We start from the raw sequence: 24,981 nt of genomic DNA, 5'->3' as shown, positions 1-24,981 counted from the left end.
GCTTCGTGAATTATATTCCGTCATGTTACTTACGTAAATAAGGTAGGTAAAAAATGACCACTTCTGCCAAATTAGTCTCGGTTACTTGGCGTGTGTTACAATTGCTACATAACAGAAAATTATTAGCTAATAGGCAACACGGAATGCAAACTTTCTGAAGAGTTTCTTATTCTCCCGGTTACAAATAATCTCACCTAGTATGGGAATTTTTAAGGGCAGGGAGCGTGGCAAACCGCCCGACTGGGAGCAGGATATTGTGTAATTTCCACTGTCCTGAATATAGACTTGAGGACTTGCATTATAAAATATACACGTTTGAATTCCGCACACTGAAATACAGTGACGTGCGACAGAAGAATGGTGTGTGAAGAGGTGTGGCACTGCACTTTGCCACACTTAAGACCAAATGACATGTCTTACATTTCCCCGAACTTACGTGTTATGTATCATTCATCTCTTCAGAAAGATGTGTGCTACAGAATGAACATATTACTGAAAAATCGATTTTTTTTTTTAATTTTTGACATTCTGTTTCAAGCACTGGAAAGGTGGAGGCGCCACCATCAAATTTTTGCCTCGGTTCGGAAATGTCGTAGACCGGGGGCTGGTCGCCACATGCGTCGTCGTCGGTCAGTTCGAACCGTGACTCATCTCTGATGACAATTTTACTCCAGTAAATGAGGCGTGTGTCAAGACGTCCTGGACAGCAGTGGGATACGAACCTGACCGTCGCCTGCCACACGGCCCAACAACTAGGAGTGATCGCCTGGGACGGCGCTTGATTTCATAGCAGGACTCCTTTGGTTGTCAGCCGCGGCACCTTCACAGAGCAGCGGTTCGTCGACGAAATTCCACGCCCCTGGGGCTCGCGCTTCACCGAGGCAATGCCCGCCTGCACAAAGCTGCGAGTTTCTCCTGCTCGCCTTCAAACAGCCCGGCCTCTCCTCAATTGAGAAGTTTGGAGCAGCTCGGCATTTTGATGATCGATCTAACGCGCTAACAGGACACAGAATTTTGCACCGAACCCCTCAAGAGGACATCCAACAACTCTGTCAATTAATACGGAGACGAAGAGCTTCTTGCTTAAAGGCCGGAAGCTACCAACGCACTACTGGCCATTTCAATTTGTGAATCTCTTCCTCTCGAATAAATCATCCAATTTATCCGAAACGGAGATCATTTGTTCGTCTGTACTCTTACATCGGATAGACCGATTTCCGTCCCATTCGGATAATTCCTTCGTGGTGTGTCGTTTCCTGTGTCTTAGAATATATCATCCATTTTGTCTAGACGTGTGTAAGGGAAGTTACACAAGAAGGGTCACCAGTAAGATTTTCACAAAAGAGAAGTAGTAGTAGGGAAAACGTTAAACCAGCAGAAGCTGCGTGTCTGTTAGTGTTTCGTTTGCCCGAAAAAAATGTGGGGAATGATTCGCTGACAGATGCAACAATAGTTTCATTAAAAATAATTGAGGTTTAGAAAAGTAAAAGTCTGAAATACATTTAGAACAACCGGAGCTGAAGTAAATCTACTATGAAAGGAGATCGCTCATGCGAATAGTGAATCAGATCTACTGCATGATTCTAAACGCAGTGAGAAACCGAATATCATAGCTGGCACAATGTTAGAGAACCTTAAATGTAACAATAACAAGAGAACATGGTGTGGCATGTGTTTATTCTGCACATTGTATTCTTGGAAATTAAATCCCCACAGGATGAATTGTTCTCACTTACTTTCGAAGAAACTTCTCGGAAATTTAGAATGACAAATGCCGATATGGAAATAATACACATCCTTCGAAAGTAATTGCGGGCTATTTTCAGGGAGAACAAGATGAAGAAAGCTCACTTCACTAATTTTTGAGTACGATGACGGTTGAAAAAGAACTGCATTTCAAAACTTGCCTGGTAGTTTATGTTTTCGTTAACTTAGGGTAATACACTACTGATGAGTCTACGAATTAACTTTGAAATCATTTGTTTGTGTTTGTTCGTCTGGTGCTTAACTATTCTCAACTCGTTGCTCTGTGCAGCCCTACCTCTCTGGTCCCGTCGCCTCTCAGATATTCCTACAATGTATTGATTATCCAGCTAGATCAAGCAGTAACAAGAATTCAGCTCAGATGGTAGTCAACAAAACAAAAAGCACGTGAAACGTGTACATATTAGTGCCATAAAAGGCAAGTTACTTGTTCTACACCAATTCCAGCTAACAGAAGCAGATGAATATGAATATGGATATTTTCTGACGCTGTACACATAACAAACTGTCAACGGAAGGCATTATGCTGTTGTGGAGTCACGACAGTGATTGGCACTTCAAACTGTCTGAATAACACAGTGTAGATAACAATTTTATTTATCTTCGAGGACCAGTACGTTTCGTATCATTAGGGATACGCACATCTTGACGGACGTGCTTAAGACTTCTCTTACTATCGGCGCTTTGTGTAACAACTCTGAGGCACGTAGAACTTTAATGGAGTCTAGAAGAATCGTCGCCGAGAAAAGTACCACCTTTGCTTCAAATATAACTCCACAGTACAATGATTATTCATCAGTAACAGACTTCTTCTAAAACTATCATTATCTGCATGGGGAAATAGTGAATATACAAGTGAATATTCGTTGACATAGTATCAAAATATCATCTAATTTTCATAATGTAATTTTTTTCCCGCTTCGCTCACATATTCAAGTGTTCACTTGTAGCTTGCTCGTTTCTTTAGGCTTCGCAGGTATCTAAACGAAAGACGTGATTTCAACCTCTCACAGTTTTCTCCGCCAACACAGTTTTCTCCGCCAACAGATTAGAGTAACCTTACCTGACGATCTGCTGTTCTCCGGACCGTGACGGCGTTGGTGTCGTCTTCACCTAGTGAAAGGCTTTCCGTTGTTTCCTGAAATTAATTGGAGAGGAGGGGAGACTCAAGTACCGTAACGGACAGCTAACAGGAGGCACACATACTCGTATTCTCGTAAATAAGTTGTAATGAGACGCACTCTCGATACAAACAGATGATAAACAGCCAGTCCACAATTTCTGACAACACAGGCGACCCGCAGCATTGCTGTTTGCCAAGCCAAAAGTGCATGGAAAGACATAAAACACGGACAAATACAACGTTAACTACTCCAGTCCCTAGAGAGTGTTTCGATGCAGCTTAACAAAGATGGATTACAAGATTCGAGCCACGCGGGGTAGTTGAACGGTCTGAGGCGCCATAGCCGCGCGGTTCCCTCCCCCCCCCCCCTCCCCCCCCCCCCCACCGACGTTCGAATCTTCCCTCTGGAATGAGTGTGTGTGTTGTCCTTAGCGTAAGTTAAAGTTAGATTAAGTAGTGTGTAAGCTTAGAGACCGATGGCCTCAGCAGTTTGGTCCCATAAGACCTTACCACAGCTTTACAAATTTACAAGATTCGAGCAACCAAGTTGCGCTAGACAGCTATGATTAGACACACGTTACAGGCACTCGGACAGGCGAAGCCCGGCAGTGACTATGGCTGTTGTATACGACCGCAAACGGCAGCTGTTGAGCGTCCTAAATATGTTGCCAGTGTCTCTCAGACAGTCTGTGCAGTTGTGAGTTCGCCGTGTCGGAGTAATGTGTATTCGAATGTGTGCGAACTGCTGGAGGTCGTACGGTGACTGCTTCCGTAATCGACGAGCACGATGTATTTCCTGTTTGAAGAGGCACCGTGTGGAAGAATTATACAGGGAAAACGTCATCCACTAAGTCACGCTCAGGACGAAATTGTGTGTCGAGTCATCGAAACGGACGGTCATTACACCTGATTATGACTTAAAATAAGAGGGCAACAAGTGGAAGAGTCGCTACGGAACTGAATGTCGCATTCGCAAAACATGTTAGCGCCAAAAGAACACCAAGGGAGCCATAACATCCGGACTACGGAGCAATGGAAGAAAGTCATTTTGTCCGATGAGTCTTGTTTGCACTGTTTTCAGCGTCTGACCGAGTGTACGTCTCATGAGTGAATATGGCCGGGTGCGATGATGATTTGGGCAACCACACGGAAAGATTCCTCTGCAAGGCTCCATTACTGTCACAGATTATGTGGCCATTTTGGATGGTCAGGCTGGTCAGCTACACTATGTGTCCAAAGTACCCGGAAACCCCCAAAAACAGGTTTTTCATATTAGGTGCATTGTCCTGCCGTCTACTGCCAGGTACTCCATACCAGCTGCCTCAGTAGTCAATAGACATCGTGAGAGAGCAGAATGGGGCGCTCCGCGGAACTCGCCGACTTAGGACGTGGTCATCCCTAGGTCCACTGTTTCCTTTGTGATGCCGAGGGGGAAACGTGAAGCGACACGTACAGCACAAAAGCGTACAGGCTGACCTCGTCTGTTAACTGACAAGAGACCGCTACAGTTGAAGAGGGTCGTAGTGTGTAGTACGCAGACATCTGTCCAGACCATCACACAGGAATTCCAAACTGCTTCAGAATCCACTGCAACTACTGTGACAGTAAGGTGGGAGTTGGGAAAACTTGGGTATCATGGTCGAGCGGCTGCTCATAAACCACACATCACGCTGGTAAATGCCAAACGACGCCTCGCTCGATGTAAGGAGCGTAAACATTGGACCATCGAACAGTGGAAAAACGTTGGTGTAGTGAAGAATCACGCTACACAATGTGGCGATCCGATGGCAGGGTGTGGGTATGGCGAATGCCCGGTGAACGTCATCTGCCAGCGTATTTAGTGCCAACAGTAAAATTCGGAGGCGGTGATGTTATGGTGTAGTCGCGTTTTTCATGGAGGGGCCTTGCACCACTTGCTGTTTGTCGTGGCACTATCGCAGCACAGGCCTACATTGATGTTTCAAGCACCTTCTTACTTCCCACTGTTGAAGAGCAATTCGGGAATGGCGACTGCATCCATCGGTAATGCTGGAATTCAATATGGTGTTGGCCCGCCCTTGGCCTTGATGACAGCTTTCACTCTCGCAGACGTACGTTCAGTCAGGTGCTGGAAGGTTTCCTGGGGAATGGCAGCCCTTTCTTCACGAAGTGCTGCACTGAGGAGAGGTATCGATGTCGGTCAGTGAGGCCTGGCACGAAGTCGGCATTCCAAAACATTCCAAAGGCGTTCCATAGTATTCAGGTCAGGACTCTGTGAGGCCAGTCCACTACAGGAAAGTTATTGTCGTGTAACCACTCCGCCACAGGCCGGACATTATGAACAGGTGTTCGATCGTGTTGAAAGATGCAGTCGCCATCCCCGAATTGCTCTTCAACAGTGGGAAGCAAGAAGGTGCTTAAAACATCAAATGTAGGCCTGTGCTGTGATAGTGCCACGCAAGACAGCAAGTGGTGCAAGCCCCCTCCATGAAAAACGCGACCCACCATAACACCACCGCCTCCGAATTTTACTGTTGGCACTACACATGCTGCCAGATGACGTTCACTGGGCATTCACCATACTCACACCCTGCCGTCGGATCGCCACATTGTACACCGTGATTCGTCACTCCACACAACGTTTTTATACTGTTCAGTCGTCCAACGTTTATGCTCCTTACATCGAGCGAGGCGTCGTTTGGCATTTAACGGCGTGATGTGTGGCTTATGAGCAGCCGCACGACCATGAAATCCAAGTTTTCCCAACTCCCGCATAACTGTCGTAGTACCTGCAGTGGATTCGGATGCAGCTTGGAATTCCTGTGTGATGGTCTGGATAGATGTCTACCTATTACACGTTACGACGCTCTTCAACTGTCGCCGGTCTACGTCAGTCAACAGACGAGGTCGGCCTGTACGCTCTTGTGCTGTACATGTCCTTTCACGTTTTCATTTCGCTATCACATCGGAAACAATGTACCTAGGGATGGTCAGAGTGTGGAAATCTCGCGTACAGACGTATGACACAAGTGACATCCTATCACCTGACCACGTTCGGGGTCTGTTTCCGCCGAGCGCCCCATTCTGCTCTCTCACGATGTCTAAGAACTACTGAGATCGCTGATATTTAGTATCTGTCAGTGGGTGTCAGCACAATGCACCTAATATGAAAAACGTTTGTTTTTGTGGGTGTTTGGATACTTTTCAAAACGTAGTGTATCACCTCGCTGCTGAGGTACCGCCGGCCGGTGTGGCCGTGCGGTTCTAGGCGCTTCAGTCTGGATCCGCGTGACCGCTACGGTCGCAGGTTCGAATCCTGCCTCGGGCATGGATGTGTGTGATGTCTTTAGGTTAGTTAGGTTTAAGTAGTTCTAAGTTCTAGGGGACTGATGACCACAGATGTCCCATAGTGCACAGAGCCATTTGAACCATTTTGCTGAGGTACCATGTGATGGGTAGATGGGAGAGAGCGGCTGGAAGTGACGTAGTCTACAGGGCGCCCACGGCATTCCGCCTTCCAGCCACACAGGTAAGCTGAGACAGGCCCTTGTCTTTGCTTAGCACGCAGCCCTATGTCGCAGGGGTTCCTGCTGCACCGTGATGGCCTCCAACGTGTGGAGCTTGTGGCGATCACTGTGTTTTGTACTCAGACAAGAAGGAAGGCAACAGGTAATTTATCTGGAGGATTTTCCTGTGTTTAAGCTGCCAATGAGGCGAATGTTGTACAACTTTTAAGGTTTTGTCAAATATCTGACTTGAAAAAAAAAAAAAAAAAAGAGGTTGGCATATGCAAACAGTAGGGTCAGAATAGGGGAAATGCCCATGTGGTGGCTCAGCACGTATGCAACTAACACGCAACAAATAGTTGCTATTGCGTATATCATAGAGAAACATATTTAACAATCTCAGAGAAATAAAAATGACCTGTTTGAGCCGTGGCGGGACTGGTGCCAGGGCTATCGTTGGTTAGGCACTTCGATTCCCTCTGGCAGAAGTTTATCTTTGGAGCCTGGGCCGGCTCAGGATATAGCGGGCAGTACGGAGTGGAAAGGGACAACAAAGTTGGGCACGGCACAAGGAAGTGCGCGATATTAGCGAGACGTTGGAGAGACGACAGCGAGCGCGGTGTGCCCGAGCACTGGCGGCGGTCAGCGCCTGACCGTGCTGGGGTCAGGAACAGCGGGCCGGCGCTGTGGCTTCTTGGCAGCCTCGTGGAGCTTGTAACACCACAGCTCTTATGCTGTATGGATTTATTTTGTTTTTTTTGTTTTATTTAATGTTACATTGTTGATCTTCTGTAAATGTGATTGAATCGATAACATAAAATTGTATACTGCTTTCTTTATATAAACTTTGATGTCGTGATTTGATTCTGTGCAAAGTAGTGTATCTGCAATTTATATTCTTTGTCCCATTTGGAGGGAACAAAACTTACTGTATATGATTCTAATTTTGTGTGAATAATTTTTTGTAGAGATGTCAATATGTGTAAATGTTTTGTTTTATTTAATGTATTTGGTTGCTGTTATGTAAATTGCTGATCCTCACTTAGGGCTCTTAGTTATTCTGTATGTAAAAGGTGTAGTGGTTCCCCTCGGGAACGGAACTGTGTAGCGCGCGCAAATTGTGGTTGGCCTAGGTGGAAAAGGTGGAACTGATAGTCAGTCGGGGACGAGCCACGAGTCGGAGATGAGCCAGCAGTCGGAAAGGAGCTACCAGTCTGTGCACTGTCAATGTAAAGGTGCATATCATGCTGATTCAGAGAGAGGCTTTTACTGCTTCTTTCCAATGACTCGGATGGGTGGATAAATAGCTGGATCTATTCTGGAATTTGTATGAATCATCGCCATGAAGATACAATAAAGTCCGGCAATTCTACCTGTAATTCCACCTACCAACATGCAGTTGCCACCACATTGCGCAATCACCGTAACGTAATACTATATTGATGTACAGTGAAGGATCAGCCTAATGGATGTGTTAGTGTGCTGAAATATAAGGTAATTCATATCGGAATTTATTTACCTACCTTGATTTTACTCCTCATCATAACACCTCTCAGGGTCCTCTCCGTTTGAAGTAAAGTGATTACCGAGTGTCCTTACTGAAAGTACGTTGAAGCCTAGAGCTTTGTTAAATAATGCCTCTTGAACTTATTAAAAAGATAGTTAAAGCTAATGTGGTAACAGAGTGAGTTAAAGCAAATGTTATTTGTCTAATGATAATTTTCCTATTGAAACTGTTATTTAAAGTGCTGTTACCAACTTCAAACTTTAGGCTGAGTCTTATAAAGTAAATGATCACGTTGTTGTCTGTAGTAAATTCTAAAAAGGAGAGTCAGTTTCTTGCAATTTTGTCAACATTGTGTTTCGTTGTAGTAAAAGTGAGAAAGCTGCAGTTGTGAAACGTTACATTCTCATGTATGCCAAGTGTTTGTCTCTCTTGTGTGCATATTAATAGTATAAAGACCACTCAGTTTGTGTAAACCCTGAAAGTGATAGTGTTTTTCTGTACCTGTTATAATTTTGAAAATAGTTCCTGCTGCTCTAACTGTTAGCTTCAATCTTAAAACATATGTGTGTCAGAGTTTATTGCACTCGAGAGTTGCTAAGTCTAGGTTGTGTTTGTTGTGTTGTCCATTATAGTTACTTATACCTACTTTCATAAACGAGAATGTTAATCTTTCTCTTGCCTAATTAGGCTGGCGACCGTTTCCCTTATTCTAGGAATAGTATAGCTAGGCAAAATTTTGTTTGTCACTATTCCAACATTTACGTAATTCTTACTTTCATTTCCGATAAGCCAACTCCGTTAGGAACAACACGGTCAAATTAACAAAATTCCTCTCAGAGGGTAACACTGCTCTGTTGCTTTGTGCCATAGTTACTTTTACAAAATTGTTTTATGTTACAACCTGCTTCTGGCATTGAGGTTATGGTACAGTAGTTAGCAGACGGGGAGTGTTATAAGCTACGCATGTGCTCGCTCCCGTGAAGGGAGACGCTGTTATTATCGGACTAAGCAACGTCTGGTGTCTTCGCTACATCGATCCAACAGCTGACATCAAGTTAAGTAATTCAAGTTCTACCAACGATTAGTGAAATATAATGATGAGTGCTTTTGAGGCACCAAAGTGTTGCAAGGTCTGTGATGTGATATTTCATGCCTGTTATTGTGTGTTTCGCGCCTTAATAGTATTGTTCTTACTTCAGATGGCAAGGGTCTAAAACATTGACACGTGTGCGCAGCCTTACCGAACGATCTACATTCCGTGTCTAAAGATTGCCGTGTGTTACCTTACAGGCCCACATAAGGTGCTCCATGTGATGCTTGGGTTTTAATGAGCCAGTTCCATTTGCATCATTCGTGTAAGTGGTTCTCTTTAAAGAAATGAAATTAGTTTTATTATTGTCAATTTTATCGAAGTAGTTTTGTGTATAAGTTTGAGTATTAAGGTGAAGGAAGGATTGTTTAGTTCCCTGTTGTCGCTTCCGATTTATGTTTCAGAGATCGGAAGCAGTGGGCCACCGAAGTGCAGAGCCTCCCCTTTTATATTACTAGTGTGCGTACGGGCGGTGGACTTGGTCTGAGCTCGGGTGTGCTGATTGGTTCCGATTTCGGTGTTCTGAACGGGGTGGAAGTACAAACGGAGTCCACATCTTAATTCGAAGATAAGTACTCAGTCGCCTCCACCGCTCGTGGCCAAGTCGCCGCCTCACAATCGCGGGCCTCACTTATTGTACGAGCTGCAGTTTTCTAAAACTTGTGGAGGCTCTGCAAGGTTGCCCGGGTTAAATGTTTTAAATATTTGTCTTAAGACTTTTGAGGTATTTGTAGAAGAATGTGTCTTAATTGAAACCGTTTTCTAAAATTGGTTCCTTTGAAACCGCACGGCAGATTTCCTATCTGACCTTCGCTAATCCGAACTTGTGCTCCATTTCTAATGACCCCGTTGTCGAAAGGTCGTTAACCTCTAACCTTGTTTCCTTTTTTCACAACACAAGATAGAAAACCACCTTCCTGCATCCACACCTCCATTCGCCACAAGTCACTGACTGTACCACTGCTAGTAATTTCCTTTCCTATTCAGTTGGCAGATGCAGCAGGGGGAAAACCACTGTCTATAACCCTCTGTACGAGCGCAGAAATCACTTATGTTATCCTCGTGGTTCTTATGCGAAATGTACGTTGGCAGCAGTATAATCGTTCTGCAGTCGGCCTCAACTGCCAGTTCTCTAAATTGCTCTCCCGTGAAAAGAACGTCCGCTCCAGGGATTCCTATCTCAACTCACGAAACATATCCATAATACTTGCGTACTGATTGAAGCCGTAGAAATGACAACAGCGAGAAACTTAACATTAGGATTGATGGTCACGAAATAGATGAAGTTAAGGAATTCTGCTACCTAGGCAGTAAAATAACCAATGACGCACAAAGCAAGGAGGACATCACACGCAAGATAGCTATCGCAAAAAGGGCATTCCTGGCCAAGAGAAGTCTACTAATATCAAATACCGGTCTTAATTTGAGGAAGAAATTTCTGAGGATGTACGTCTGAAGTACGGCATTGTATGGTAGTGAAACATGGGCTGTGGGAAAACCAGAACAGAAGAGAAGCATTTGAGATGTGGTGCTACAGATGAATGTTGAAAATTAGTTGGACTGGTAAGGTAAGGAACGAAGAGGATCTACGCAGAATCGGAGAGCAAAGGAATATGTGGAAAACACTGATTAGAAGAAGGGACAGGATGACAGGACATCTGTTAGACATGAGGGAATGACTTCCATGGTAATAGAGCGAGCTGCAAAGTGCAAAAACTGTAGAGGAAGACAGAGATTGGAATGCATACAGAAAAAATTGAGAATGTAGGTGTAGGTTGCAAGTGCTGCTCTGAGATGAAAAGGTTGGCACAGGAGAGGAATTCGTGGCGGGCCGCATCAAACCAGTCAGAAGACTGATGGCCAAAACGATAGCTGATCGAAACTACCGGTGGCAAATCTACCAGCACTCCTCTCACCTGGTGGGGAGCCCAAACACTCAAGCAGCACTCGAGAACTGATCACACTAGTGTTCTATATGCCATCTCCTTTGTAGATGAGCTACACTTCCCCAAAATTCTCCCAATAAAACTAAGCCGCCCATTCACCTTACTACTTCGCAGTTCTGCACTACTAATTGTGTATTCGAACGTTACAGAAGGTGGCAGTGGTGAAATACAGGGAGCGAAAGGCTATTTACGATTTGTACAGAAACCAGATGGCAGTTATAAGAGTCGATGGGCATGAAAGGGAAGCAATGGTTGGGAAGGGAGTGAAACAGGGTTGTAGCCTATCCCCGATGTTATTCAATCTGTATATTGAGAAATCAGTGAAGGAAACAAAAGAAAAGTTCCGAGTAGGAATTAAAATCCATGGAGAAGAAACAAAGACTTTGAGATTCGCCGAGGACATTGTAATTCTGTCAGAGACAGCAGTTGAACGGAATGGATAGTGTCTTGAAGGGAGGATATAAGATGAAAATCAACAAAAGCAAAACGAGGATAATGGAATGTAGTCGAATTAAGTCGGGTGATGCTGAGGGTATTAGATTAGGAAATAAGACACTTAAAGTAGTAAAGGAGTTTTGCTATTTAGGGTGCAAAATAACTGATGATGATCGAAGTAGAGAGCATATAAAATGTAGACTAGCAATGGCAAGGAAAGCGTTTCTGAAGAAGAGAAATTTGTTAACATCGAGTATAGATTTAAGTGTGAGGAAGTCGATTCTGAAAGTATTTGTATGGAGTGTAGCCACGTATGGAAGTGAAACATGGACGATAAATAGTTTAGACAAGAAGAGAATAGAAGCTTTCGAAATGTGGTGCTACAGAACAATGCTGAAGATTAGATGGGTAGATCACATAACTAATGAGGAGGTATTGAATAGGATTGGGGAGAAGAGAAGTTTGTGGCACAACTTGACTATAAGAAGGAATCGGCTGGTAGGACATGTTCTGAGGCAACAAGGGATCACCAATTTAGTATTGGAGGGCAGCGTGAAGGGTAAAAATCGTAGAGGGAGACCAAGAGATGAATACACCAAGCAGATTCAGAAGGATGTAGGTTGCAGTAGGTACTGGGAGATGAAGAGGCTTGCACAGGATAGAGTAGCATGGAGAGCTGGATCAAACCAGTCTCAGGACTGAAGACCACAACAACAACAACAACGTTACAGAATTGATTACCTACTCATAGGATATAATTCATATTTTTCTTCATGTTACACAACTAGAATTCCCTCCTGCAGTCGCTGTGTGGCGACAGCTTAGCAGACAACCGTGACTCGCTTCTCACCCTACCTCAGCCCGTTTATGCATATCAAAAATTAGAGCGGTCTGGTCACACTTCGCTGGGGCACTCCCGACCATAACCTTATCTCTGATGAACACTCGCCGTCGAGGACAGCGTACTGCGTCGTTATTACTCAAGAACGCTTCGAGCCACGAACGTATTCGTGCATCTAATCCGTACGCTCGGGCCTGTGTGCAGGGGCGCCTCGCGTCAGCGCTACGAATACGCAACCTCCGTGGCGCCCTTCACCGGCGGTTCGCAGGCTGTTACGCGAGACACGGAGAAAGCTGAACACCGCACGAGCGATGCTTTCCAAGTCCGTGCTGGTCTGGAAACAGAAACTTCTCTGTCCCGAGGAAATTTAGTGCTTTCGAGCTCAGAACGCGTTCATAATTTCTGTAATAAATCGATGTCGAGGCTGTAACTTTCCTGGCAATAGAAGCAGCAGCACATCTACGTCAACATGGATACTCTGCAAATCACATTTAAGTGCCTGGCAGAGGGTTCATTGAACCACCTCCACAATTCTCTATTATTCCAATCACGTATAGCGTTCAGAAAGAACGAGCAGCTATATACCGGGTTATCAAAATGTTAGTATAAATTTGAAAACTTAATAAACCACGGAATAATGTACATAGTGAGGTAAAAATTGACACACATGTTTGGAATGTCATGGGGTTTTATTAGAACAAAAAAAAAAGTATTGCTAGACGCGTGAAAGATCTCTTGCGCGCGTCGTTTGGTGATGATCGTGTGCTCAGCCGCCACTTTCGTTATGCTTGGCCTCCCAGGTCCCCAGACCTCAGTCCGTGCGATTATTGGCTTTGGGGTTACCTGAAGTCGCAAGTGTATCGTGATCGACCGACATCTCTAGGGATGCTGAAAGACAACATCCGACGCCAATGCCTCACCATAACTCCGGACATGCTTTACAGTGCTGTTCACAACATTATTCCTCGACTACAGCTATTGTTGAGGAATGATGGTGGACATATTGAGCATTTCCTGTAAAGAACATCATCTTTGCTTTGTCTTACTTTGTTATGCTACTTATTGCTATTCTGACCAGATGACATTTTTTGAACTTTTGTATTTTTTTTGGTTCTAATAAAACCCCATGTCATTCCAAGCACGTGTATCAATTTGTACCTCTCTATCTACATTATTCCATGATTTATTCAGTTTTCAAACTTACACTGACTTTTTGATCACCCAGTATTTCCATAGACCTCTGATTTCCCTTATTTTATCATGGTGATCGTTTCTCCATATCTAGGTCGGAGTCTGCAAAATATTTTCGCATTAGGAGGAGAAAATTGCTGATTGGAATTTCTGGAGAAGTTTTCTCCGCAATGAAAATCGCCTTTGTTTTAATTATGTCTGTCCGAAATCCTGTATATTTCAGTTACACTCTCTTCGCTATTTCGTGATAATACAAAACGTGCTGTCCTCCTCTGAACTTTTCCGATGTACTCCGTCGATCCTATCTGTTAAGGATCCCACACTGCACAGCAGTATTCTAAAATAGGAAGGACAAGCGTAATGTAGGCAGTCTCCTTGGTAGATCCGTTACATTTTGTGTGTGCCCTGCCAATAAAACGCAGCCTTTAGATAGACTTCCCCACATCATTTTCTATGTGTTCCTACCAATTTAAGTTATTCGTTATTGGAATTTCTAGGTATTTAGTTGAATTTCTAGTTCTTATAGTAAAATCGGCGAATATGAATCTGTATGTGTCTGAGCTGAAGGTTCAGGCAATTGTACTAATGTTTATATTACAGGTGATCTGACTCACTATTACAGAAATTAATAAAGTTCCTTTCCTTTCCTTATCTCCTTTCTTTTTTTAAAAAAATGAGAATCTATTGGCACTGTGAGATGTACTCTCTATGGGGCATCTCTGTGTGACCTTGTACGGGATTTACTTACTGGCGTCAGTGGCTAAGTGACATATCTTTGCCGTGAGAAACTTTGGTTCAAGATGGCGGCTCACTTCAAGATGGCGGCGCCAATGTTATTGGCCCTTTCTTATATGCAGGAGTCACCTGCTCTTTTTCCAGTCCCTTGCGACTTTGTGCTGGTCGAGAGATCCGTGTTAAGTGCAAGACTTGTTCGTTCTCAAGTCTTCCAGCTGCTTCCATACGTGAGGAATGCCTAGTTCCATGTCCGTGCCCTAGTCTGCACGACACCTTAATTTGTACAATCTTCGTGGTTTAAACGTGAAAATTAAAGCTTCAGCATTCAGTGCCTTTTCCGCGCGATAGCAGAGGACATACTATCGAAAACAGCGCTGCCAAAGCAGAGTTACTAAACATAGTCTCCGAAATGCCTTCACAAAAGAAAGACGAAGTAAATATTCCAGAATTCGAATCAAGAATAGCTGTCAGCATGAGTAACGTAGATATCCTCGGAGTAGTGAACCAACTTGACCAAAAGTAAGTCTTATGGTCCAGACTGTATACCATTCTTGCTGCAAAAATAAGATGCATAGTATCTCGGTCTTTCCTGAATGCATGTTGTTGTTCCTCAAGCGAAGGTTCTACTGTCTTTGTGATTCTCATTTCTATGATCTTTTATAGCAGCTTCAAGGTATGTGACAGCAGCGTGATGCCTCTTTAATTTCCACATTTTCGCGGACTGCCCTTTTTGAACAGAACGACTCCTTTACTCCAGTTTGCTGGGATTTTGTTGTGGCTTTATATACAACCACTAACCCGGCTCAAGGGAGACAGGCTACCCTGCCTACCAACTAGTTGAGTAATTCTTGTGTGGTGCATCCACGCTGTGGGGGTGGGCATCCTCCACAGCTGTCGGGCGGTGTGAACGGATTTCTAAGTCCACGGAGGGACCCAGTTCTACGGCGTATAACGTGGAACCCATCTCCAGGGTTACGGGCGAAGACCTTAACGGCACCTTCGGTTGAGGAGGAGATCTTCGATATGGTGGAGATGGTGGATAAGGCAACCCATCCTCCCAGGGGATAATTAGAAGAGGACACCATTGCCTTGTGGAGAAGAGGGACCTACAAAGGCTAAGGAAGTAAACCCTGAAAGAAAATCCTCACCCGTATTAGGCCTAGCAAGGCGGCAGCTTAGCAAATACATACTTCATTCAAATCTAAACCAAGCCTCGGATGGAATTAAACACAAGACAAAGTTTGTCAATAACAATGTGGAAAACTACTGATCTTGAAACATGAAAATTTTGGATCAGCTCGTCAATAGTTAAGCGCCCGCTTTGGCGAATTGCCTCGTCAGAATTTTGTGTGAAGTCTTCATTCGTGACAGTAGGACATCCAGATCGTTCATCATCGTGAACGTTTGTTCTTCCTCAGTTAAACAGCCTACACCACTTATACGCACATTTCCATCATACGCTACACCTGCACCATAAACTTCAAGAAGCTGCAGGTAAATTCATCAGAACTAACTTTTTTTGCATTTCAGAATCGGATAAGCGTGTGCACTTCCCGATCGGCGTGATCCCTGATTGGCATGCCGAAGGACGGAGCAGTACGAGCGACCGACCAACCACCACAGGCAGGGACGTGAAGAGCAATGGCGGCCCACGGAGAGAGTGGCCGACCGTGGAGGGGCGGCCTGCGCGGACACGACGCGTGCTGCCACTCGCCCTCGCAGTACGCAGTTTTCAGCGTTTGGCCGTCAGTTCTGATATCTGCCTAATTCCAGCATGCAGCGGCGCGCTTTCGGAACTTGGAGAAAAATGCTCCGGACGTGTCGCCCACAACACCGATTTTCAGAAAAGGTCAGCTCAAAATTTTCTTGGTAGTGAATATCCCTCTAATCACTCTGATTCGAGATCGTCGCCCAAAACTATTAAAACAACTCTACAAAGCAAAATCTGGTGCCATACGACATAATGAACACGATATTACACTACTGACCATTAAAATTGCTACACCACGAAGATGACGTGCTACAGACGCGAAATTTAACCGACAGGAAGAAGATGTTGTGATATGCAAATTATTAGCCTTTCAGAGCATTCACACGAGGTTGGCGCCGGTGGCGACACCTACAACGTGCTGACATGAGGAAAGTTTGCAACCGATTTCTCATGCACAAACAGCAGTTGACCGGCGTTGCCTGGTGAAACGTTGTTGTGATTCCTCGCGTAAGGACGAGAAATGCGTACCATCACGTTTCCGACTTTGATAAAGGTCGGATCGTAGCCTATCGGGATTGCGGTTCATCGTATCGCGACATTGCTGTTCGCGCTGGTCGAGATCCAATGACTGTTACCAGAATATGGAATCGATGGGTTCAGGAGGGTAATACGGAACGCCGTGCTGGATCCCAACGGCCTCGTATCACTAGCAGTCGAGATGACAGGCATCTTATCCCCATGGCTGTAACGGATCGTGCAGCCACGTCTCGAACCCTGAGTCAACAGATGGGGACGTTTGCAAGACAACAATCATCTGCACGAAGAGTTCGACGACGTTTGCAGCAGCATGGACTATCAGCTTGGAGACCATGGCTGCGGTTACCCTTGACGCTGCATCACAGGCAGGAGCGCCTGCGATGGTATACTCGACGACGAACCTGGGTGCACGAATGGCAAAACGTCATTTTTTCGGATGAATGCAGGTTCTGTTTACAGTATCATGATGGTCGATCCGTGTCTGGCGACATCGAGGTGAACGCACATTGGAAGCGTTTATTCGTCATGGACAGGCTGGCTATTCACCCGGCGTGATGGTATGGGGTGCCATTGGTGATATGTCTCGGTCACCTCTTGTTCACACTGACGGCATTTTGAATAGTGGACGTTACATTTCAGCTGTGTTACGACGCGTGGCTCTACCCTTCATTCGATACCTGCGAAACCCTACATTTCAGCAGGATAATGCACGACCGCATGTTGCAGGTCCTGTACGGGCCTTTCTGCATACAGAAAATGTTCGACTGCTGCCCTGGCCATCACATTCTGCAGATCTCTCGCCAATTGAAAACGTCTGGTCAATGGTTGCCGAGCAACAGGCTCGTCACAATACGCCAGTCACTACTCTTGATGAACTGTGGTATCGTGTTGAAGCTGCATGGGCAGCTGTACCTGTACACGCCATCCCAGCACTGTTTGACTCAATGCCCAGGCGTATCAAGGCCGTTATTACGGCCAGAGGTCGTTGCTCTGGGTACTGATTTCTCAGGATCTATGCACCCAAACTGCGTGAAAATGTGATCATATGTCAGTTCTAGTATAATATATTTGTCCAATGAATACCCGTTTATCATCTGCATTTATTCTTGGTGTAGCAATTTTAATGGCCAGTAGAGTAAAACTTGCATCAAACAAACAGCGTATTACCTTCTGCTGGGTTGAAGCGCTCCATGGCATTCTCGGAAATAAAGCAAGACATAAGCTAAAGCAGCCACTTACGTGCATAAAAGAAACATACGGCAATAGCAGCTACAGACGTTTTAAACGTCCTCGGGATAATAATCAGCGTGGCGCGGGAACGCGGGATGGCAAGGTACATCCACATTAAAAGGCAGAGATTACGCCAGAATTAACCCAGTTGATCATAAGAAGTTCTGACACGAGAAATACCAATGCTCCACAAGACTTAAGAACATCGTAACGTGCCTCCAAGGTAGTTGTAAGAAAAATTTACATTGGATTGGCTTCGTCGAATCCCTATTACGCGGCTGCGGTAACGCTGATGGTGCCAACCACATCTTCGCCTGTTGGAACAGCACTGAAATGCATTATCGACTTCAGAGTGGAGCACCAGTCAGATTCATTTTCAGTTGAGGTGCAAGACACTTTCTAATGCATTTTGGTACAAGTACATTTATGGTGATGGCTCGTCAGCTCTAGATGCCAAAAAGCAAAAAATAAAAGAGAAATAAGTAGAAGCTGGTACGTCTTTGTTGCCTATTGGGGGATCGAAGGCATCTGACATTTCACCACTTAATTTAATTTTCTCTCGCTTTGAACAATTTCTATCACTTCCGTAAATTCTTTTATTTCACAGTATTTTCATTATTTTATTGTGGTTCTTCCTTTACATTAAAATCCTGGTTGATGTTAACTTGTTGCCTTCCGTTAGATTTCTCGAGTACCTCAACACGTATGGTGTTTAATGGGAAACTGGCGTAAGAGCCGATACCAAAACCATTCATCTGTTTTTTTTTTCAAAATGGGAATCACTCCATTTTTTTTTTTTTTTTTTTTTTTTGAGAAATGTATCTCGTATGAGCGAAAATATTTAAATGTGCGAATCTTTTCATTATTCGCGTTACGTTGACTCTCTCCCAATGATAGAAGCTATTCCCGTTCTCAGGCAAGTCTTTTCCCTCACTCTTTTTTAGTTTCATTTCACTACGCCATCCTATGATTTAACTCGAGACTTACTTATTAACCAGTTTTTGATCTTTTGCTCAAGACTATTGCAGTACACCCAAATCTTCCCTTACATTCTCCGAACAAAGCACGTAAGTATTCGTAGTCACAGAATAATAGAGATATTTCGGTAATATTCGAGGTCATTATATAACGTAAAATTTTCGATTAAAGAAAACGAGAACATTTCATTAATTTTTTTGAATACTCGAGAAGATTTCTACAATTCCTACAGTATTTGACAACACAGCTGAAGTTTTCCGAACACGTAAAAGTATTCCGGAATACACCAAAAAAATCTGGAAAATTCAGGATGTTTACCATCAAGAAATTCGACAACACTATTTAAACTCTAGAAGTGAAAGAGATATCTTGGATTTGGACCCACATAACTTTCCAGAAAGAAGAAGAAAGGAAAAATTAAAAATGCACATTCACATACATATAGTAGAAGGTACTAGACTACACACACAGTAATATTGATTTAAAGAATTACTTACCGAGAACGGTTCTAAATTCCTCTTCATCATCACGGTACAATCCAATATAGGCCCACTCGGTTCCACTGTCTTTCACAATGCCTTTGACGACGTCTTCCTCCCTCTTGGAATTGATGACAACCAGATGGGCACCTTCGTCGCGACATGTTTCATTTGCTTCATTCCAGAATGACCCTCTTTTGTGAATTTTGTAATATCCGATTCCATCGTAAAATTTGTAATCTAGACGTACTTCGGGAGGAACTGTTGAACATGTAATAGACATTAACATAATGAAAATACTATAGAGACGCTAACAACTTTCCTTATTTTGCAGTAATTTATTGCCTGTTACTATTATTGTTGTTACTAGCTGATAATACTCATGTTTTTTAACTGCCCAACGTGATTTGAGTGAAAACCAACACCGAATAACGCACGTGGAGCTAAATTATGATGAATATTTAATTGATATTGGATACTCGAGAAATTCTCATGGGCCAGAGTAGCAAGGTACAATTTGTGTCTGACGAGTTAAAACAATCAGAATTTCTATGGCCTATTTGTTGGACGACGTTACAGTCACTTTTGGGTTATTCAAACTAAAAGTCACTTATTAACCTACAAATTAGCAACGCTGCACACTTAAGATTCATTCTTTTCTCTGTGCTATATTTATATACAGGGTGGTCCATTGATCGTGACCGGGCCAAATATCTCACGATATAAGCGTGAAACGAAAAAAGACTACAAAAAACGAAACTTGTCTAGCTTGAAGGGGGAAACCAGATGGCGCTATGGATGGCCCGCTAGATGGCGCTGCCATAGGTCAACCGAATATCAACTGCGTTTTTTTAAATAGGAACCCACATTTTTTATTACACATTCCTGTAGTACGTAAAGAAATAGGAATCTTTTAGTTGGGCCACTTTTTCGCTTTGTGATAGATGGCGCTGTAATAGTCACAAACATATGGCTCTCAATTTTAGACGAACAGTTTGTAACAGGCAGTTTTTTTAAATTAAAATAAAGAACGTAGGTACGTTTGAAATTTTATTTCGGTTGTTCCAATGTGATACATGTACCTTTGTGAACTTATAATTTCTGAGAACGCATGCTGTTACAGCGTGATTACCTGTAAATACCACATTAATGCAATAAATGCTCAAAATGATGTCCGTCAACCTCAGTGCATTTGGCAATACGTGTAACGACATTCCTCTCAACAGCGAGTAGTTCGCCTTCCGTAATGTTCGCACATGCATTGACAATGCGCTGACGAATGTTGTCAGGCGTTGTAGGTGGATCACGATAGCAAATATCCTTCAACTTTCCCCACAGAAAGAAATCCGGGGACGTCAGATCAAGTGAACGTGCGGGCCATGGTATGGTGCTTCGACGACCAATCCACCTGTCATGAAATATACTATTCAATACCGCTTCAACCGCACGCGAGGTATGTGTCGGACATCCATCATGTTGGAAGTACATCCCCATTCTGTCATGTAGTGAAACATCTTGTAGTAACATCGGTAGGACATTACGTAGGAAATCAGAATACATTGCACCATTTAGATTGCCATCGATAAAATGGGGGCCAATTATCCTTCCTGCCATAATGCCGCACCATACATTAACCCGCCAAGGTCGCTGATGTTCCACTTGTGGCAGCCATCGTGGATTTTCCGTTGCCCAATAGTGCATATTATGCCGGTTTACGTTACCGCTGTTGGTGAATGACACTTCGTCGCTAAATAGAACGCGTGCAAAAAATCAGTCATCGTCCTTTAATTTCTCTTGTGCCCAGTGGCAGAACTGTACACGACGTTCAGAGTCGTCGCCATGCAGTTTCTGGTGCATAGAAATACCGTACGGGGGCAATCGATGTTGATGTAGCATTCTGAACACCGACGCTTTTGAGATTCCCGATTCTCGCGCAGTTCGTCTGCTACTGATGTGCGGATTAGCCGCGACAGCAGCTAAAACACATACTTGGGCATCATCATTTGTTGCAGGTGGTGGTTGACGTTTCACATGTGGCTGAACACTTCCTGTTTCCTTAAATAACGTAACTATACGGCGAACGGTCCGGACACTTGGATGGTGTCGTCCAGGATACCGAGCAGCATACATAGCACACGTCCGTTGGGCCTTTTGATCACAATAGCCATACATCAACACGATATCGACCTTTTCCGCAATTGGTAAACGGTCCGTTTTAACACGGGTAATGTATCACGAAGCAAATACCGTCCGCACTGGTGGAATGTTACGTGATACCACGTACTTACACGTTTGTCACAATTGCAGCGCCATCTATCACAAAACGAAAGAAAGTGGTTCAAATGGCTCTGAGCACTATGGGACTTAACAGCTATGGTCATCAGTCCCCTAGAACTTCGAACTACTTAAACCTAACTCACCTAAGGACATCAGACAACACCCAGTCATCACGAGGCAGAGAAAATACCTGACCCGCCGGGAATCGAACCCGGGAACCCGGGCGCGGGAAGCGAGAACGCTACCGCACGACGACGAGCTGCGGACGAAAACAGTGGTCCCACTAAAACATTCATATTTCTTTACGTACTACATGAACATGTAACAAAAAATTGGGGTTCCTTTTTAAAAAAAAACGCAGTTGATATCCGTTTGACTTACCGCAGCGACATCTAGCGGGCCAACCATAGCGCCATAGCGACGAGTTGTGTACTTTGTAGTTTTTCCGTATGACGCTTATTTTGTGAAATATTTGGCCCGGTCACTATCAATGGACCACCCTGTATACAAGGTGTTTTTAAAAAAGGTGTCCCATATTCCTAGATATGTCCGGATGTAGATACATCTTCAGATATGAGCAGTCCCGCGCAGGGCCGGCGCAAGCCCAAGTGCCGCCCCGTGCGAGCTGCTAAGCTGCTAAATTACCGCCCCCCCTCCCCCCGTTTTTTTTACAAAACATTTGTGGAATTTTATTAAAAAAACTGTAGGAAATGTAATCAATCAATTATCAATTTTCAATTTTTTTTTTATTTTTATTTTTTTTATTTTTTTTTTATTTTTTTACTTTTCAGATCTACCTAGGTTTCGGCCAATGAGTGGCCAGTCCCAAAGCTTTTAATATGTGCTTACATCTAGACCGTCATGTTGACAGTTAAATCCAGCATGTCGGTATAGATGTAAACGTAACTCAAAGCATTGAGAATAGCCACACTGTCCCGAAATCTATGTAGATCTGGAAAATAAAAACAAAAATTGCGACTGATTGGTGACATTCTCTATAGATTTGTACAAAACAGTCGCAGGGACCAGCTCAAAAATGGAGTCAAACCTGATTGAAGAAATCTAGTTAATTTTAATAAGCCTTGTGAATTTCCAGAAATGTTCAAATGTGTGTGAAATCTTATGGGACTTGACTGCTAACGTCATCAGTCCCTAAGCTTACACACTACTTAACCTAAATTATCCTAAGCACAAACACACACACCCCTGCCCGAGGGAGGACTCGAGCCTCCGCCGGGACCAGCCGCACAGTCGGCTCGGCTAATCCCGTGCGGCATGAACTTACAGTTAACGTAAATAAACATTTTTCTATGGTTGTAAACAGATAATGTATTCAACCGAAAACAAAATACCGGGTGATCAAAAAGACAGTATAAATTTGAAAACTTAATAAAGCACGGAAAAATGTAGATAGAGAGGTAAAAATTGACACATATGCTTGGAATGACAAGGGGTTTTATTATTTAAAGAAACAAAGTTCACAAAATGTCCGACAGATGGACAGCTGGACAACAAAACGTCTAACTGCTACCGTGACGGGTGAGAGGTACGCCGATATGTTACAGAATCGAATCATCCCCAGCCTGGCTGATAAACACCCGCTGGAACGTACGATGTTTATGCAGGATGGCGCTCCACCCCATATTGCATATGCTTGGCCTCCCAGGTCCCCAGACCTCAGTCCGTGCGATTATTGGCTTTGGGGTTACCTGAAGTCGCAAGTGTATCGTGATCGACCGTCATCTCAATGGATGCTGAAAGACAACATCCGACACCAATGCCTCACCATAACTCCGGACATGCTTTACTGTGCTGTTCACAACATTATTCCTCGACTACAGCTATTGTTGAGGAATGATGGTGGACATATTCAGCATTTCCTGTAAAGAACATCATCTTTGCTTTGTCTTACTTTGTTATGCTAATTATTGCTATTCTGATCAGATGAAGCGCCATCTGTCGGACATTTTTTGAACTTTTGTATAATTTTTTGTTCTAATAAAACCTCATGTCATTCCAAGCACGTGTGTCAATTTGTACCTCTCTATCTACTTCATTCCGTGAGTTATTCAGTTGTCAAATTTATACTGACTTTTTGATCACCCGGTATATTTAGAATTTAACGATAATTTGGTTTGAACAATAATATTTACAATAACTATTTAATGATGAACAAAATAAGAAACAACACAGTAAATAACCAAGACACTGATCATTATACAAAAATTTAAAAAAATACTAGACAAATCGAACCTTCCTTGCTTTTGCTTGTGCAAACTCTTTCACACAATCTGTGTAATGTAAGTTCTCTGCAAGCTCGTCCTCAATCGATATTGTTGCAAAATCGTTCAAACGAGTTTGACTCATCGTTTATTGGAGGTATGTCTTTATCAATTTCAGTTTCGAGAAACCCCTCTCTCCACTCGCAACTGTCACTGGGAGTGTTAGGAGAATTCTCAGAGCAATGTTAACATTAGGGCAAAAATTATATCCTCCTATAAACTTTAGAGTCTCTTTTGGATCTATTCCAGGTTGAAAGCACTTTTAGTTCTTCCATCAACTCCAGTGCATCAGTGTCCCTTGACTCATGATCTTGCAAAATCGTTGCGAGGTTTCTACACTTTGTGTCCAGTCTGTCAGGAGGTTCATTCTTCAGCTCGCCGATGTCGTAGAGAGAATGAAAATAGTCACAATGAGTTTTCAGTTGATTGAATCTCTCATCCAAAGATGTGGTTACTATATCTAAAAGATAATAGTAGAATTCAATCTTGTAACTTTTTGTTGGGTCATCTATTTTCTCATCCCTTCCTTCATAGGTAAAGTGTATTGGCTTCTTGCTTCGTCGCCGGGAAACGCTTACCCGTGGTAACGTTAGATCTTCTAGCTGTAATTCTGTAGCCAATTCTTTGGAATCCGTCAAGAAAGACACAAAATTTTCTTCTGTTCTGCATGTCTCAAAATATGTTTTCGTTTTTTCAAGCAGTTCCACGCCCTCAGAAACATTTATGTCAATGGTCTGGAGGGTCTTACTGACTAGACTGATATGAAGCAGAACGTCGTACCAGATTGCCAGAGGAGTGAGAAAGGTGTAATTTTTTATTTGATTCGCAAGTGACGTTGCTTCGTGAGCGCTCATGCCATCCAATTCTCCTGATATCTGAACCAGTGCATCATGAACGCCTCCAGTTTGAAACCTCAGGGGAGCAAGTGCATCGATGCGACTTCCCCACCTTCTATCGCTGAGTGGCTTCAGCGACAGGTTGGGCAGATACTTCTTCAAGACATCTCAACTTCGTACGGAGGACGAGAAGAAGTCATAGAAGCTTGTCGTAAACATGGAAACAGCATATGTAGAAGACATAGCGGCATCGTTTACAACAAGATTCAAGGAGTGACTGCTACATAGTACATAAAATGCTCTCTTGTTGACATCTGAAATTCTTTTCTCGAGACCAGATTTCTTTCCTTTCATGTTAGCTCCATTGTCGTATGCTTGCCCTCCGATATTACACAATAGGATTTTTTTGTCTTCCATGAATTTGAGTACGACCTGCGTCAAAGTGGAGCTTGAAGAATCGGGCATCGGAAGGAATCCCAGGAAATGCTCCCGAATTCGGACAGCGTATACCCCGTCGAGTCTTGTCTCCTGGAC

General features: G+C 43.6%; 1 protein-coding gene across 1 annotated transcript in view; it reads right to left on the bottom strand.

Moving 5' to 3' along the window:
* The window catches only part of LOC126106405 (hemolymph lipopolysaccharide-binding protein-like), a 79,776-nt gene that overhangs the window by 5,214 nt on the left and 49,581 nt on the right, over positions 1-24,981 (bottom strand). The window contains exon 4 of the mRNA XM_049912678.1: positions 19,071-19,313. Coding sequence (XP_049768635.1) covers positions 19,071-19,313 — 243 coding nt within the window. The remainder of the gene's footprint in view (positions 1-19,070; positions 19,314-24,981) is intronic.

This window comes from Schistocerca cancellata, chromosome 10 (assembly GCF_023864275.1).
Source record: "Schistocerca cancellata isolate TAMUIC-IGC-003103 chromosome 10, iqSchCanc2.1, whole genome shotgun sequence".
Lineage (NCBI taxonomy): Eukaryota > Metazoa > Arthropoda > Insecta > Orthoptera > Acrididae > Schistocerca > Schistocerca cancellata.
This window is presented reverse-complemented; position numbering and strand designations above follow the sequence as displayed.